Source organism: Lithobates pipiens, unplaced genomic scaffold (assembly GCF_037356315.1).
Source record: "Lithobates pipiens isolate NorthernLeopardFrog02 unplaced genomic scaffold, aLitPip1_a1.2 Scaffold_27, whole genome shotgun sequence".
NCBI classification, from domain to species: Eukaryota; Metazoa; Chordata; class Amphibia; order Anura; family Ranidae; genus Lithobates; species Lithobates pipiens.
In genome coordinates, this window is record NW_027507788.1 from 228736497 (window position 1) to 228754136 (window position 17640).

The 17640-nt window shown below is 45.9% G+C and overlaps 1 protein-coding gene across 1 annotated transcript in view; it reads left to right on the plus strand.

Moving 5' to 3' along the window:
- Window positions 1-17640, plus strand: part of LOC143934610 (uncharacterized) — a 102046-nt gene that overhangs the window by 62687 nt on the left and 21719 nt on the right. Inside the window, exons 7-9 of the mRNA XM_077458358.1 lie at window positions 4514-4650; window positions 4730-4792; window positions 10920-11051. Coding sequence (XP_077314484.1) covers window positions 4514-4650; window positions 4730-4792; window positions 10920-11051 — 332 coding nt within the window. The remainder of the gene's footprint in view (window positions 1-4513; window positions 4651-4729; window positions 4793-10919; window positions 11052-17640) is intronic.

The following is a 17640-nucleotide window of genomic DNA, read 5'->3' on the forward strand; positions in this document are numbered from 1 at the left end:
CCAGTACAGGGGGTCCAGAGTTTTTGAGGGTTTAGATTATGCATATACAAAATAACGCCCTATGCCAGATCAGCCACAGATATCTGGGCAAAATGCAAAAATAAGTGCAGTATCATTCTACAATACATGGATATTTTCCCTTTGCTTTATCACCATGAAAAGACTGCAAGTACAAAACAATAACAACCAATCTGCCAGAATTCCACCGTGCTCCTGACAACATGGTGCCGCTGCTGTAATCCCAAGTGGCATTCTCAGCCTTGCCTGCTGGACAACCCCGACTATCCCAACTGGAGTCACTCTCCACATTTAGCACTTGACTTTACCTTCAGCAATGTAACGAGATTTGAAAATGAAGCGCCACTCCCCCGCTTAGAGGTCCAGATACAACTTTATTCCATTAAAAGTTAGGGGTACAATCCAAAAAGTAGCCACCGTGTTTTGGGGGGTTCAAGTGCCCCTTCATCAGGGCTTGACTGGAAACAATGTGAGCAAACCAGAAGTGACCTGGACCTACAATTGTACTTTTTTCCAGTGTGAATTGCAAGCGCAGGCCTAGCCAGCAGCTTGTTTGGCTTCAATTCTCGTTACATTGCACTACAAGCCAAGGAGACCATGGAGATCCTCTGGTCTTGAATTTTTTTCTCTTATTTTTTTCTCTTTTTTCCCCTCTTTTTTTTGCATACGCAACCAGGGATGGAGGTGCAATATTCCCCATTGCGTCTCATTCAAAGTCCCACATATTCCCTTTTTTCTTTGACTCTGGAGAGTAGAAGCCACCAGCCCAGGAAGCAGATCATTTACACCACCATCAGGGCCATCTTTCTTGGGCCCTTTCCGAATCCACTTATCAACTATTTTCGGGCCGTATGGGCTCAATAGGCAGCTGCTTTGGGCCAAACAACAATGACTGGGCCCGGGGGAAGCTTCTCCTTTTTGCCCTTTGTTTAAAGATGGCCCTGACCACCATCAATACCTTAAGTCAGTGATTCTCCACCAGGGTTCCTCCAGAGGTTGTAGGGGTTCCCTCAGCATTGGGCCATTTCTGCCTCGGATGGGTTCCCACCGACACAATTGATATTTTTAGATATCTGTAAGGAGGTAATTCTTCCCAATGACCACAAGTGTAAGGACCATTCTTCTCACTGACCACAAGTGTAAGGACCATTCTTCCCAATGACCACAAGTGTAAGGACCATTCTTCTCACTGACCACAAGTGTAAGGACCATTCTTCCCAATGACCACAAGTGTAAGGACCATTCTTCCCAATGACCACAAGTGTAAGGACCATTCTTCCCAATGACCACAAGTGTAAGGACCGTTCTTCCCAATGACCACAAGTGTAAGGACCATTCTTCCCAATGACCACAAGTGTGAGGACCATTCTTCCCAATGACCACAAGTGTGAGGACCATTCTTCCCAATGACCACAAGTGTAAGGACCATTCTTCCCAATGACCACAAGTGTAAGGACCGTTCTTCCCAATGACCACAAGTGTAAGGACCATTCTTCCCAATGACCACAAGTGTAAGGACCGTTCTTCCCAATGACCACAAGTGTAAGGACCATTCTTCCCAATGACCACAAGTGTAAGGACCGTTCTTCCCAATGACCACAAGTGTAAGGACCATTCTTCCCAATGACCACAAGTGTAAGGACCGTTCTTCCCAATGACCACAAGTGTGAGGACCGTTCTTCCCAATGACCACAAGTGTGAGGACCATTCTTCCCACTGACCACAAGTGTGAGGACCATTCTTCCCAATGACCACAAGTGTAAGGACCATTCTTCCCAATGACCACAAGTGTAAGGACCATTCTTCCCAATGACCACAAGTGTAAGGACCGTTCTTCCCACTGACCACAAGTGTAAGGACCGTTCTTCCCACTGACCACAAGTGTAAGGACCGTTCTTCCCACTGACCACAAGTGTAAGGACCATTCTTTCCAATGACCACAAGTGTAAGGACCATTCTTTCCAATGACCACAAGTGTAAGGACCATTCTTTCCAATGACCACAAGTGTAAGGACCATTCTTCCCACTGACCACAAGTGTAAGGACCATTCTTCCCACTGACCACAAGTGTGAGGACCATTCTTCCCAATGACCACAAGTGTAAGGACCATTCTTCCCAATGACCACAAGTGTAAGGACCATTCTTCCCACTGACCACAAGTGTAAGGACCATTCTTCCCACTGACCACAAGTGTAAGGACCATTCTTCCCTATGACCACAAGTATAAGGACCATTCTTCCCACTGACCACAAGTGTAAGGACCATTCTTCCCAATGACCACAAGTGTAAGGACCATTCTTCCCACTGACCACAAGTATAAGGACCATTCTTCCCACTGACCATCACACCAATGTTCATGAGTTGTAGACTTCTAATTTTTATCAGGGGGTTCCCCGAGTCCGGAGAACGATTTAAAGGGTTCCTCTGTGTTGAAAAGGTTGAGAAAGGCTGCCTTAAGTTAACAAAACCAGTAAGATAACCCCATGGATCTAGCGCCATCTTTCCACTTTCCTCAACTGTTCTCTTCCAGCAAAGCTGTCACCTTCTCGTGTACCTGACTGATGAGCCCGATAGTGCAGGGGGGAGGCCTCCCTTACGTATCTGACTCACGGCCCCTGGTAGAACAGACAGGTGGCACAGGAGTGCAGAATGGTATGAGTGCCTGGCGGGTCAGCTGTTGGACGGGCAGCTCCAAGGTCCCAGATGCTGTAGAGGTGAAAACCAGCTGGAGGGTGGAACCCGAACAGCAGACAGACTGGAGGCTGGAACACCCGATATCCTCACTCACACACACCCAGAAGTCGGGTCTGGCAGTCAGTACACAGTTCAGAGGGGTGTGGATTCAAGCAGAGGTAAGTAGGCTGGTTAAAGCGGGAGTCCGCCGGGACTCCGCGTTTTTTTTTTTTTTTTTTAAAGCCAGCAGCTACAAATACTGCAGCTGCTGACTTTTAAAATAGTGACACTTACCTGTCCAGCGCGTCCGCGATGTCGGCACCCGAAGCCGATCTCTCGATCGTCTCTCGGGTGCTGCCGCCGCCATCTTGGGTATGGAAATCAGGAAGTGGAGCCTTTCGGCTTCATTTCCCGGTTCCCTACTGCGCATGCGCGATTAGTGCTGCGCAATAAGGATGGACCCGCTGCCTCTGGGATCCGTGTGCTTCCCAGCAGGCAGCGGGGGACCTTCGGAAAGGGGCGTAATCTACGCCCCTTTCCACAGAGAGCTATCCCGGAAGTGGGTGCAGATACCTGTACTGTACAGGTACCTGCACCCCCCTCCCCCCTGAAAGGTGCCAATTGTGGCGCCGGAGGGGGGGAGGATTCCAATGAGCGGAAGGTCCAATTTAGGGTGGACCTCCGCAGGAGCTACAGGCAATCGGGTCAGGTCACAGGCCAGGTCTACAACTGGCGGGCAGCGTGGCATCCAAAGGAGCAGGCGGGTTCAAGGTGAGCCGAGGTCAGGTGCAGGCAGAAAGCAAGGGAAGTCCAAAGGTCAAGCCGGGTCGTTCAGGAGATCAATCACAGAAGCAGGTAAACGGGAGCTGCAGATCAGGCGGCAAAGACATAGTGCTGCTGAGCTGTTTAAATAAGGCAGGCCTGCTGCCGATCACTGAAATCAGCCTGCACTAAGTTACCCCCCTTAGGTGGCAGATCCACGACAAAAGCATTTCTGCTGGACTCCTGAGAGCCCCCGCCCATGCACTTGGCTGTGTGGGGGAAGAGCTTTCGGGAGATGTAGTTCTGGTGGCATACCTTAGTCAAAAGAAATTGAGTTCCCAGCAGCTGCAAGAATTGATGGATCGAAATTGTGTCACAGGAAGTGTTTGGAGAGATGAAAACAAGAATGTTCTGATTATTATATACAATGTAAGGCTCTGCACGCGGGTGGCCGTGGGTGATACAGGCAGGTAGTTGGTCTGTTGGGTTTTTTTTTTTTTTTTTTGGGGTGGGGGAGGGGGTTTAAGTGGCCCCCGGATCATCCACCCACAAGCAAACATGGTGCTACTCTGAGCACACATTGTCCCATTCCATGCAGTGGCTTTTCACCGCCTGCCAAACTCTCCCTTGTAATTGCGTAGGGCCACACCACAACCGCAGGCTTGGCTCACGTTGGCGGCTCAGTCTCACAATGCAAGACTGCCGTTCATGGGAAGAAAATACTGGCATCAGGAGGTGCCAACATCGCCTCCGGAATGCCTGCAAACCTCCTTTCTCTGCTTTCTGAAAAGTGATCCAAAAATTGGCTTTAAAGGAGGCGGTAAACACCACCGGTAGTGCGGTGGAAGCCTAAGAACTAGCCGCAGGTTGCGCTGGTTGATGTGTCGGGAAACCTTTATCTGAAGCCCAGGCATTGCGTTGGTGACAATCTCACCCGGTTTTTAGTGCCGACTGACCGGCTCTTGAGTTACATATCCTTTTTTGTTCACACCGGTATGTACTAAGAAACCAACCTAAGAATACACACGACCTCATCTTCTGTATTTTGTGTCCAACAAGGTGAGGAGACCAGGCCAGGCTTCGACATAGACCCCCTGCACTGGAAAATGGCCGAACTGAAAGTCCAGAGCCCCGACCAGCTTTTACAGGACGAAGAATTGGCTCGCCGACTGCAGGAAGAAGAGGAGAAACGCGTAGTAAGTGAACGTACTTCATCAAAACCAATCTCTTCCCGAGAAACGGCAGCTGGTGACTTGCTATACTTGTGTTCTGCAGGCAGAGGTGAAACGGCGCGACCAGCACGAGGACTTCCGGGCGGCTCAGGTCGCACAGGATGAGGTAAGAAGAATTTTAACATTGGTCAAAGTTTTATGTTTTAATTTTAACCACTTGCAGACCGGACCAATTTGCTGGTCAAAGACCAGACCACTTTTTGCGATTCGGCGCTGCGTCGCTTTAACTGACAATTGCGCGGTCGTGCGACGTGGCTCCCAAACAAAATTAACGTCCTTTTTTTCCCACAAATAGAGCTTTCTTTTGGTGGTATTTGATCACCTCTGCGGTTTTTATTTTTTGCGCTATAAACAAAAATAGAGCGACAATTTTGAAAAAAACGCATTATTTTTTACTTTTTGTTATAATAAATATCCCCCAAAAATATATAAAAAAACATTTTTTTTCCCTCAGTTTAGGCCGATACGTATTCTTCTACATATTTTTGGTAAAAAAAATCGCAATAAGCGATTATTGATTGGTTTGTGCAAAAGTTATAGCGTTTACAATATAGGGATAGTTTTATAGCATTTTTATTAATAATTTTTTATTATTATTTTTTTTACTAGTAATGGCAGCGATCTGCGATTTTTATTGTGACTGCGACATTGTGGGGGACACATCGGACATTTTTGACACATTTTTGGGACCATTGTCATTTATACAGTAATCACTGCTATATAAATGCAGTGATTCCTGTGTAAATGACACTGGCAGTGAAGGGGTTAACCAGTGGGTGGCAGTGTAGGGGTTAAGTGTTCCTAGGGGTGTGTTACTAACTGTGCGGGGGTTGGGCTTTCATTTAGTGAACACTGATCTCTGCTCCAATCACATGGAGCAGAGATCAGCGTCACTAGTTGCTAGGCAGAATGGAAAAATGTTGTTTACACAGCATTTCCTCCATTCGGCCGCTCCGTGAGACGATCGCGGGGATGCCCGCGGCGATAGAGTCCGCGGGTCCCGCGACCGGACTCACGGGGGTCCCGACCAGCGCGGGAGGCGCGCTCCCGATGGCAGGGCGGCATCGAATATTGGACGTTTGTTCATTGATTCTATTTACTTTAGGGGTACAACTAAGGCTGCACGTTCCCTCACCCACATATTGGTTGCACATATTGTACTAATATGTGAGTGAGGGAATGTGCAGCTTTAATTGTTCCCCTAAAGTAAATGGCAATACCCTGTTTCCCCTTAAATAAGACCTAGTGTGATTGTCGGTGATAGCTGCAATAAAAGCCCTACCCCCCAAATAAGCCCTAGTTAAAGTCCTTGTAGGTCTTCTTTTCAGGGTAGGGCTTATTTTTGAGGAAACAGGGTAGGGCTTATTTGGGTGGTAGGGCTTATATTGCAGCCAACACCGACAATCAGGCTAGGTCTTATTTTAGGGGAAACAGGGTAGTATCAATAAACAAATGGATTGTGTCCATACGATTTTTTATCTTGGTCAACATACCTCCTCTGCGGTGGTCCAAGTGTTTTCCCAGACTCTCTGCTGGTTTATGGTGCAGCCTATTCAATTATATCAACTCTTTTCTGATGTGGGATTGGACCAGGGCTACTCCAAAGATTGCCCTCGCTCACCTATGGTGAATAGGACTATCACGGTACCCAATTATACAATAGCACGTTGATTAAAAATAGCATTTATTACAAAATATAAAAAAATTATACATAAATTACAACAAAAACATCAAAGCAGTTGTTGAAAAAATCCATATGACAATAACAATAAGATTAAAAATTATAGAACCCCCCCCCCACAGATGTGTAGAGGCACAATGACGTAGGTATAGATGTGGACCTCAACAAGTTTCGCAGCAAATGCTGCTTCCTCAGGAGGCGTCAACCAAAACGTCTATAAAAGATATAATTGCGAGGTTACAATAACAAGAAAACCAAGATATAGCTAAGTTGCCAAAGGCATATTTGTATTGGAGTATTAAATAGAAACCAGCACGACTCACCAATGGATAGTCCTATTCACCATAGGTGATTGAGGGCAATCTTTGGAGTAGCCCTTGTCCAATCCCCCCCTCCTTTCTCATTACATTACTTCAGAATGATGGTACCCACTACTCCTTATTTCACTAATCTATAGAGGCAATACTTTCTGATCTTTTCTGATGTAGATCCGATTATGGCATTTATTTAAATCCACAATATTTTGCATCTCACATATATTTTGGTTGTATCCTGTATGCATATATACTTCCTGAAGAAGCCATGGGGTGAAACATGTAGAAGAAATTTGCATAGAGGACTCTGTTAATGCCAATACAACATACACAGTGAACAATTTGATCCCGGGGGCCCTCAAGCAGAGCCTTTCATCATCTGCCTCCCACTTGCTACCTACCAGTTGTCCCGGTTATGTGAGTACCGGTGGGCTTGCCTCTACCTTGAGCCTGCACATTGCCCTAGCACAATGCAGTGGCAACATGTCTAATTCTAGACACAGAAGGGACAGTCCTTATGTTTTGGAATCACCCCAATGGCTTTGGGGCTGCTTGCAGTGCACTTACTGATGGTGTTGCCCTCTGCTCCATGATCATCCTTGGAGTCCTCTTTGGATCCGTCAGGTGTGGCCACTTCCTCTTCTTTTCTTTTTTTTTTCTTTTTGTTTGTTTTTTGCCAAAGTTCACACTTAATGGCCCAAATCACCTGATTTATTTGCTGACACTGATCGCAGAGGGCCACAAATATACTACCATGCTGTCTCCTGCATATTCTATATCTGACTTGCCTGCAGCCTTAGCAGTTTACAGGCCATTGGCCAGAGACTGAGTGGTTCCAGTCTTTAACTGATAAACTTACCTCTGAAAAGTTGCAGTTTAGTAATATTGCCCCAAATAAAGGGGACTTTTTCAGCATTTATTGTGCAGATGGTACCGCTGTGAAACTAGAGGACCCCCCGTTGCTTCTGCCAGAGCTCTTTCCAGTCTTGGGTTATTAAAATTCCTAAAGCCCCATACACAAAATCAGATTATCTGCTGAGTTTTTCCTTCAGATTTACCAAAACCATGTAGTAGAAGGGCCTGCCTGATTGCATACACATTGAAACTCCTAAGGTTTGACCTCATATTATATGGTTTTGGTAAATCTGAAGGAAAAACTCAGCAGATAATCTGATAGTGTGTATGGGGCTTTAGGCTGCAAAGACTTTGCACATGCTTTTCCAACTCTTTCTATATGGAGATTAGAAGCATCCTGATGAGCTGTTTATTCCTCCGAGCACTTATAAGCCATTTAGTGAGAATTCCCCCCCCGCTGTGGATCTGGTGGTGTCCCACCATAACAAGGCACTTGCCATTCCAGTTGAAGATGTGGCTGTGGGTTCCCGTAGAAGAACCAGGCTTTTCTCCAGCCTGTTACCTGTTCACAAACCTGTTTTGAGATTCCCATTGGGGCATTGGCTCCACTTTTGAGGTCCTCTTTTGAGGCCAGAAATTCTGCATGGAACCCACCAAATCTGCCTCCGCTAAAGGAGACTGTCCGATTTTTCTGTGGACGTCAATCTTTCCAGCGCATCGTTTCCTACGTTTTTGTTGTGGGGCTTCTACACTACCAGGTCATGGCAGTGCCCTTCGGTATTCTCTCTGCACCTCTGGGTTTTCATTAAGGTTCTGGCCCCATTGTTGGCTCTGTGGTGCTTTTGTGATTGTCCCTATTGTGGGATACCCTGTTGAGGGAACAGTCGGTGTGGGCTCTGTGATCTAAATTCTGGTTCTTTTGCTCTTCGGGAAACTGCCATTTGAAAGCATTAAGGACTTCCTCTCGTTATTTTCGCCCGCAAGGTGGTATTTATTACTATCACCTCTGGGAGGCAAGTTTCTGAACTGGTGGTTTTATCTGCAAAGGATACAGACTGGTTTTGCATGTGGACGAGGGAATATAAAGGATCATGGCTTCCTTCTTTCCTAAGGTATTTTCTGCCGTTCACCTCAATCAGCACACCGTTCTTCTGTCCGGCTCCAATTTATCCAAAGGAAATTTTCCACCAGGATCTTAATGTGGTTCAGACCAAATCTGTCTTTCAACCTCTGCTTCTTTTGAGATTTTTTTTTTTTTTATCCCATACGGACCTCAGGAACAATGGTCCAACCCTGTGTTCCACCATCTCTAAGTGTCTCAGGAAGCCCATCATCCAAGCTTATGGTCTCATATGTTGGGTTCCACCCTTCCTTTTGAACATGCGCTCTATTAGATCTGTAGGGTGTAAGTCCTTTAAGCAGCTGCAGGCAGTCCTCAGTGTTTCTGTTTTCTTGGGCCTGTTAGAATGTGTTTGCTGTGTTGCCCACCTCTTTGGACATCCCAAAGGTTAAAGACTTCCTGTGTCTGTCATTGGATCAGAAAGAAAATAGGACTGAAAGAAAATAGACCACCTGCTCTAAAGATCCCTTGTCACCTTCTGCCACGCTCTCCTCCAGGACTTCTCCAGTGCCTCTCCCATCCTCTGAAACTTCCTACCCCAGTCTGTCTGGCTACTCCCTACTCTGTACACCTTTTTAGGCGATCCATGAAAACCCTTCTCTCCAGGAAGCCCTGTCCTGCCACTAACTAATAAACTGTAGTAGAAAAGATGTAGCTGGATAGCCGCACTCCAAATTATTCAACTTTATTTCAAAAATGTAATTAAAATCATAGCATCTGACTAAGCACCGTGTTCGGTGTGAAACATGTCAGCGGCTGTGCAGTTAGTCTGTTTTACCAGCCTAGATGCTATGATTTTAATTACATTTTTGAAATAAAGTTGAATAATTTGGAGTGCGGCTATCCAGCTACATCTTTTCTACTTCAGTTCCTGTTGCAAACAGAGCCAGCACCCTGTGGGATTGTGGAGACAGCTGTTTTGGGAGAAGTCATTACCTTAGAGCGGTAATTCTTTGTATTTAACTAATAAACTGTGCTTTTGCTTTTCCCAATAGCTCATCCCCCATCAGTTTTACCTTTTTGTGTCACTTGAATCTCCCTTTTAGATTGTAAGCTCTAAGGACCAGGATCCTTGGCTCCCTCTTGCATTGAATTGTATTGTGTCTCCCTCCATTTTTTTTAAAGCACTGCACAAACTCTGGGTGCTATATACACTCCTATATAATAAAAATAATACTTTTTTTTTTTTCTTCACAGGGAGAATTTTTTTTTTTGCTTTTTATTTTTTTTATTTTTTTATTACATTTTTTTTCCTTTTTTTTTTTTTTGCTTTTAATTTTACCATCAATCTACAGCAGGGGTCTCAAACTGGCGGCCCCCCAGCTGTTACGGAACTACAAGTCCCCGTCGTATGCCTCTTTCTGGGGGAGTCATCCCTGTAACTGTCAGCCTTGCAATGGCTCATGGGACTTGTAGTATTGCAACAGCTGGGGGGGGCGTCAGTTTGAGACCCCCTGATCTAGAGTCACTTGCACCCACCAGCATCCAAACCTTCCAACCCACCAGCATCCAAACCCTCCAGCCCCCCAGCATCCAAACCTTCCAACCCACCAGCATCCAAACCTTCCAGCCCACCAGCATCCAAACCCTCCAGCCCACTAGCATCCAAACCTTCCAGCCCACCAGCATCCAAACCCTCCAACCCACTAGCATCCAAACCTTCCAGCCCACCAGCATCCAAACCCTCCAACCCACCAGCATCCAAACCCTCCAGCCCACCAGCATCCAAACCCTCCAACCCACCAGCATCCAAACCCTCCAGCCCACCAGCATCCAAACCCTCCAGCCCACCAGCATCCAAACCCTCCAGCCCACCAGCATCCAAACCCTCCAGCCCACCAGCATCCAAACCCTCCAGCCCACCAGCATCCAAACCCTCCAGCCCACCAGCATCCAAACCCTCCAGCCCACCAGCATCCAAACCCTCCAGCCCACCAGCATCCAAACCCTCCAGCCCACCAGCATCCAAACCTTCCAACCCACCAGCATCCAAACCTTCCAGCCCACCAGCATCCAAACCTTCCAGCCCACCAGCATCCAAACCTTCCAACCCACCAGCATCCAAACCCTCCAGCCCACCAGCATCCAACTGAAACCTGGAAAAAAAAAAGATTTTATAATGCCTTTTCAAAAAGAAGCCAATACTTATTTGGTTTCTTTCCCAGGATTTTCTGGTGAATTGCAACAATGGGTAAATGTTAGCTGCATTCTGATTGGATACATGTAAACTTTTGCAGTAAACCTTTCGTGTGTTTTACATTAGGAGATTGCGAAGTACATCCAGCGGCAGGAGCTGAGAGCCCATCGGAGGTCGGAGGATCTGGACCTGCCCGGGGACAGTGATGACGACGGCAGTATCTGTAGCTTCTCCGACAGGAAAAGCCTAGGAGTAAAGGTAAAGTCACGTCAGGACGTCATTGTCAAGGCCTGCTGAGCCCAGATAAAGGCCAACTACTACCGGGGGGGGGGGGGTCCTAAATCTCCGGAGTATTAGAGAAGGAGAACTAATGCTGTGACCCGGGACTGTGGAGGAAGGGAGAAAAGTTCTGGGGGGGTGGGGGGGGGGGGGACACAGCTAAAGTAATAAATGCCCCCTCAACGCGTTAGGAAAATGCCGATGATCGGTCCGGATTCCTGCCCACCCTCACACTGTTCTAATTGTAAATTCAAAGAAAGTCCAACACATGGAATGGGACTTTATATAGGTACAAAGTAAGGAAATTCTCTAAAAAGATATCGTTCTTTTATTAGTTAACAATTAAAAGTAAAAATCTTAGCGGAGCTGCAGTCCGCTCACATCATTTGTAATAAAAACATCTTTGCCATTCTGAAGCTTCCCTCCCACCACTTTGCATATTGTTTTATATATATATATATATACTGCGATTCTGTACTTGCCAAATATGCTGCAGAAATCTCCCTCCACTGAGTCTGGCTGCAGCCAGCTTAACTGTGGGCGGCTGAAGCTCCTGCCTGTTCACTTCCTGGATTTACACAGAGGCACGCCTCCAGCTCAGCAGCTCTCATTGTCCCTCTTATGACTCAGCCTCCCCCCCCCCCCCCACCCTCTCTTCCTGGCAAACTCTCACTGAGAGGGAGCTGTGCATGATGTTACAGAAGTTGCTTCTTAATTTTCATTGGGCTGCCTCTGCAGGTGATTATTGCATGGACTATATGGCCTTACTTTAGTCCGGTATTTCTCAATTCCAGTCCTCATGGCCCACTAACAGGTCATGTTTTCAGGATTTCCCTCAGATGAAACAGCTGGGGTAATTACTAAGGCAGTGAAACTGATCAAATCACCTGTGCAAAATAATGGAAAGCCTGAAAACATGACCTGTTAGTGGGCCATGAGGACTGGAGTTGAGAAACACTGCTTTAGTCAACTGTAACTATTTTATCTGTTCTTGACCATTTCCATCCCCTGTGATGTGTAAAGAGAAAAAAATGCGCAACCAAAAAAAAAGAAGAAAAAAAAAAAAAGAGAATTATGTGATGAATGGGAACGAATACCAGAAACAGAAAAAACTTTTTTTTTTCTTTGCCCTATGAAGCTTTGTATCCGTGTGCCATGTTTTACAATTTTTGTACATTTTTTACAATTTACACATTTTATGGAACGCATTGCGTAGGATTGTTTTTTGATTCATCACTAGAATATTCCTCAGTTTTTGTCTTTTATTTAATCACAGTAATATATATATTCACCCATTCGCAGATATGCGGATTCGGCTTTCGGGGGTTATACCGGGATGATGCCCGCAGCTGGAGGCATCATCCCGGCACCGTTGCTTAGAGCGGGCGATCGGCTTTCTGAGGATAACAAGCGATGCGGCTAAAAGCCGCTCTGTCGTTATCCCGGAGGAGCGGGAGGGGACGTCGCCGCCTACCGCCGCTCTTCCCGGGCCTCCCGGTGGTACTAGAGAGACGATCCAGGATCTGGTTCTTCTAACGGCTAGTGACAGACTGGAATGGATCCGGAAATTACTTGCAGTTTACTTGATGTAAACACGGAAGCGACGTCACAACGTCACAACGTCACTTCCTGTTTACTCGGCTGCCAATGGCGCCGGATTTTAAAAAGCATACAGTATTCAGAATCTCAGTTTTCGGCGATCTGAATACTTTGAAGTGTAAAGGAGGGATTTGGGGTCTTTTAGACCCCCCGATCCCTCCATAAAGAGGACCCGTCACCCCCTATTACTGTCACAAGGGATGTTTACATTCATTATAGACCCCGGATCTCTCCATAAAGAGGACCCGTCACCTCCTATTACTGTCACATGGGATGTTTACATTCATTATAGACCCCGGATCTCTCCATAAAGAGGACCCGTCACCCCCTATTACTGTCACATGGGATGTTTACATTCATTATAGACCCCGGATCTCTCCATAAAGAGGACCCGTCACCTCCTATTACTGTCACATGGGATGTTTACGTTCATTATAGACCCCGGATCTCTCCATAAAGAGGACCCGTCACCATCTATTACTGTCACATGGGATGTTTACATTCATTATAGACCCCGGATCTCTCCATAAAGAGGACCCGTCACCTCCTATTACTGTCACATGGGATGTTTACGTTCATTATAGACCCCGGATCTCTCCATAAAGAGGACCCGTCACCATCTATTACTGTCACATGGGATGTTTACATTCATTATAGACCCCGGATCTCTCCATAAAGAGGACCCGTCACCCCCTATTACTGTCACATGGGATGTTTACATTATAGACCCCGGATCCCTCCATAAAGAGGACCCGTCACCCCCTATTACTGTCACATGGGTTGTTTACGTTCATTATAGACCCCGGATCTCTCCATAAAGAGGACCCGTCACCCCCTATTACTGTCACATGGGATGTTTACATTCATTATAGACCCCGGATCTCTCCATAAAGAGGACCCGTCACCCCCTATTACTGTCACATGGGATGTTTACATTCATTATAGACCCCGGATCTCTCCATAAAGAGGACCCGTCACCTCCTATTACTGTCACATGGGATGTTTACATTCATTATAGACCCCTGATCTCTCCATAAAGAGAACCCGTCACCCCCTATTACTGTCACATGGGATGTTTACATTCATTATAGACCCCGGATCTCTCCATAAAGAGGACCCGTCACACCCTATTACTGTCACATGGGATGTTTACATTCATTATAGACCCCGGATCTCTCCATAAAGAGGACCCGTCACCTCCTATTACTGTCACATGGGATGTTTACATTATAGACCCCGGATCTCTCCATAAAGAGGACCCGTCACCCCCTATTACTGTCACATGGGATGTTTACGTTCATTATAGACCCCGGATCCCTCCATAAAGAGGACCCGTCACCCCCTATTACTGTCACATGGGATGTTTACATTCATTATAGACCCCGGATCTCTCCATAAAGAGGACCCGTCACCTCCTATTACTGTCACATGGGATGTTTACGTTCATTATAGACCCCGGATCTCTCCATAAAGAGGACCCGTCACCATCTATTACTGTCACATGGGATGTTTACATTCATTATAGACCCCGGATCTCTCCATAAAGAGGACCCGTCACCCCCTATTACTGTCACATGGGATGTTTACATTATAGACCCCGGATCCCTCCATAAAGAGGACCCGTCACCCCCTATTACTGTCACATGGGTTGTTTACGTTCATTATAGACCCCGGATCTCTCCATAAAGAGGACCCGTCACCCCCTATTACTGTCACATGGGATGTTTACATTCATTATAGACCCCGGATCTCTCCATAAAGAGGACCCGTCACCCCCTATTACTGTCACATGGGATGTTTACATTCATTATAGACCCCGGATCTCTCCATAAAGAGGACCCGTCACCTCCTATTACTGTCACATGGGATGTTTACATTCATTATAGACCCCGGATCTCTCCATAAAGAGGACCCGTCACCTCCTATTACTGTCACATGGGATGTTTACATTCATTATAGACCCCGGATCTCTCCATAAAGAGGACCCGTAACCTCCTATTACTGTCACATGGGATGTTTACATTCATTATAGACCCCGGATCTCTCCATAAAGAGGACCCGTCACCTCCTATTACTGTCACATGGGATGTTTACATTCATTATAGACCCCTGATCTCTCCATAAAGAGAACCCGTCACCCCCTATTACTGTCACATGGGATGTTTACATTCATTATAGACCCCGGATCTCTCCATAAAGAGGACCCGTCACCTCCTATTACTGTCACATGGGATGTTTACATTATAGACCCCGGATCTCTCCATAAAGAGGACCCGTCACCCCCTATTACTGTCACAAGGGATGTTTACATTCATTATAGACCCCGGATCTCTCCATAAAGAGGACCCGTCACCTCCTATTACTGTCACATGGGATGTTTACATTCATTATAGACCCCGGATCTCTCCATAAAGAGGACCCGTCACCCCCTATTACTGTCACAAGGGATGTTTACATTCATTATAGACCCCGGATCTCTCCATAAAGAGGACCCGTCACCTCCTATTACTGTCACATGGGATGTTTACATTCATTATAGACCCCGGATCTCTCCATAAAGAGGACCCGTCACCTCCTATTACTGTCACATGGGATGTTTACATTCCTTGTGACAGCAATAAAAGTGATCCATTTTTTTTTTTTTTTTTTTTTTTTTAGAACACAATTTAGTAATATAAAAATAAATCAAATAAATAAGAAAAAAAACATTTTTCAAACAGCCCCCGTCACCGCGAGCTCGCGCAGCAAAGAAAACTCGTACGGAAGTCGCGCCCGCATATGTAAACGTTGTTCAAACCACACATCTGAGGTATCGCTGCGATCGTCAGAGCGAGAGCAATAATTCTAGCACTAGACCTCCTCTGTAACTCTCTAAGCTGGTAACCGTAAAAAAAAATTTAAGCGTTTTTTAAAGCGGGAGTCCGCCGGGACTCCGCGTTTTTTTTTTTTTTTTTAAAAGCCAGCAGCTACAAATACTGCAGCTGCTGACTTTTAAAATAGTGACACTTACCCGCCCAGCGCGCCCGCGATGTCGGCACCCGAAGCCGATCTCTAGATCGTCTGTCGGGTGCTGCCGCCGCCATCTTGGGTATGGGAATCAGGAAGTGGAGCCTTTCGGCTTCATTTCCCGGTTCCCTACTGCGCATGCGCGAGCCGCGCTGCGCAATAAGGACGGTCCCCGCTGCCTCTGGAATCTGTGTGTTTCCCAGCAGGCAGCGGGGCACTTGCGCAAAGGGGCGGGCACTTGCGGAAAGGGGCGTAATCTACGCCCCTTTCCGCAGATAGCTATCCCGGAAGTGGGTGCAGAATACCTGTACTGTACAGGTATCTGCACCCCCCTCCCCCCTGAAAGGTGCCAATTGTGGCGCCAGAGGGGGGGAGGGTTCCGATGAGTGGAAGGTCCACTTTAGGCTGGACCTCCGCTTTAAGTACCAAAGTTTGTCGCCATTCCACGAATGCGTGCAATGATAAAGTGTGACGTGTTTGGTTGCTGTTTACTCGGCGTAACATCATCTTACACATTATACAAAAAAATTGGGATAACGTATTACTGTTTTTTGTTTTTTAAAAATTCATGAAAGCGTCCCTTTTCCCAAAAAATTGCGTTTAAAACACTGCTGCACAAATACCGTGTGACATAAAATATTGCAACAATCGCCATTTTATTCTCTAGATTCTCTGCTTTTATATATATATGTGTGTGTGTGTGTGTGTATGTATATATGTATATATATATATATATATATATATATATATGTATGTATGTGTGTGTTTAATTTTCTAGCAAAAAATAGGAATTTTAACTTGCAAACACCAAATGTCAAAAATAGGCTTAGTCATGAAACAGAAGCTATTTGCAACATTTTGGTATTTTTTCACATTTATCACATAATTCTCTTTTTTTTTCTTTTTTTTTTGGTTGCACATTTTTTCCCTTTTACACATTTTCTCGAGCTGGATGTTCTGTTTTTTTTTAGATGCTTTTTGTTTAATATTAATTTTGCGAGATTGCATGTCATCTTAATAAAAGGACTGTCAAAACTAGGAGCAGGGCCGTCTTTAATAGTGATTGGACCCCGGGCAAAGGTTTTCTTGGGCCCCCCCAAAATACAATTTCGCTCTCCACCTGCTCTGAGACATACAATAAATAGCAGCTAGACTTAAAATCAGTTTACTGTATCATGTCAGGCAGCTATTGCGATTTGGTTGCCAAAGGTTACAGTGTATCATTACCGCTCACTGACTGGTTGCTAAAGGTTACAGCACACATTACAGCTCACTGATTAGTTGCTAGAGGTTACAGCACATTATTACTGCTTGTTGATTGGTTGCTAGAGATTACTGTACAGTAATACTGCTCACTAATTGGTTACTAGAGGTTACAGCACATCATCTCCTCACTGTAGGGGGCATGATATACATACGAATGCCGCCTTTATTTACATATCTATACCGCCGGATGCAACTATTTACATATGAATGCCGGTTATTTACATGTAAACACAGGGTCTGCAGGTGAGTCATCTGCACACAACAATAGGGCAGAGTTGGACAGCATTAGTAGTAGCACTTCACACTGAGATATCAGGACACAGTATGGGACTAAAATGTCAGGGGGCAGGGGGAATTTAAACTGGGATAGTTGGCAAATATGAGGCAGCTGCGTTGGGCCCCACAACAATGACAGGGCCCAGGGCAGCTGCCCCTTTTGCCCTGCCTTAAATACGGCCCTGACTAGGAGCCGTGTGCAGGATATTTGTTGAATCTAATTTTACGTTGTCTTGTAAATGCCTCCATGTTTGAGATCAGAGAGTAAAAATAATAATGAAGAGTTACTTTTGTTAGGGGAAGTAACGGGTTCACGTTGTACCTGGCACCACAATGGGTTTGTAAGTCCCCCCATGTGCCCCTTATCCTGCCATCTGCTGCCAGTTCATGTCAAAAACCCAGTACAAATATGTATGAGGAG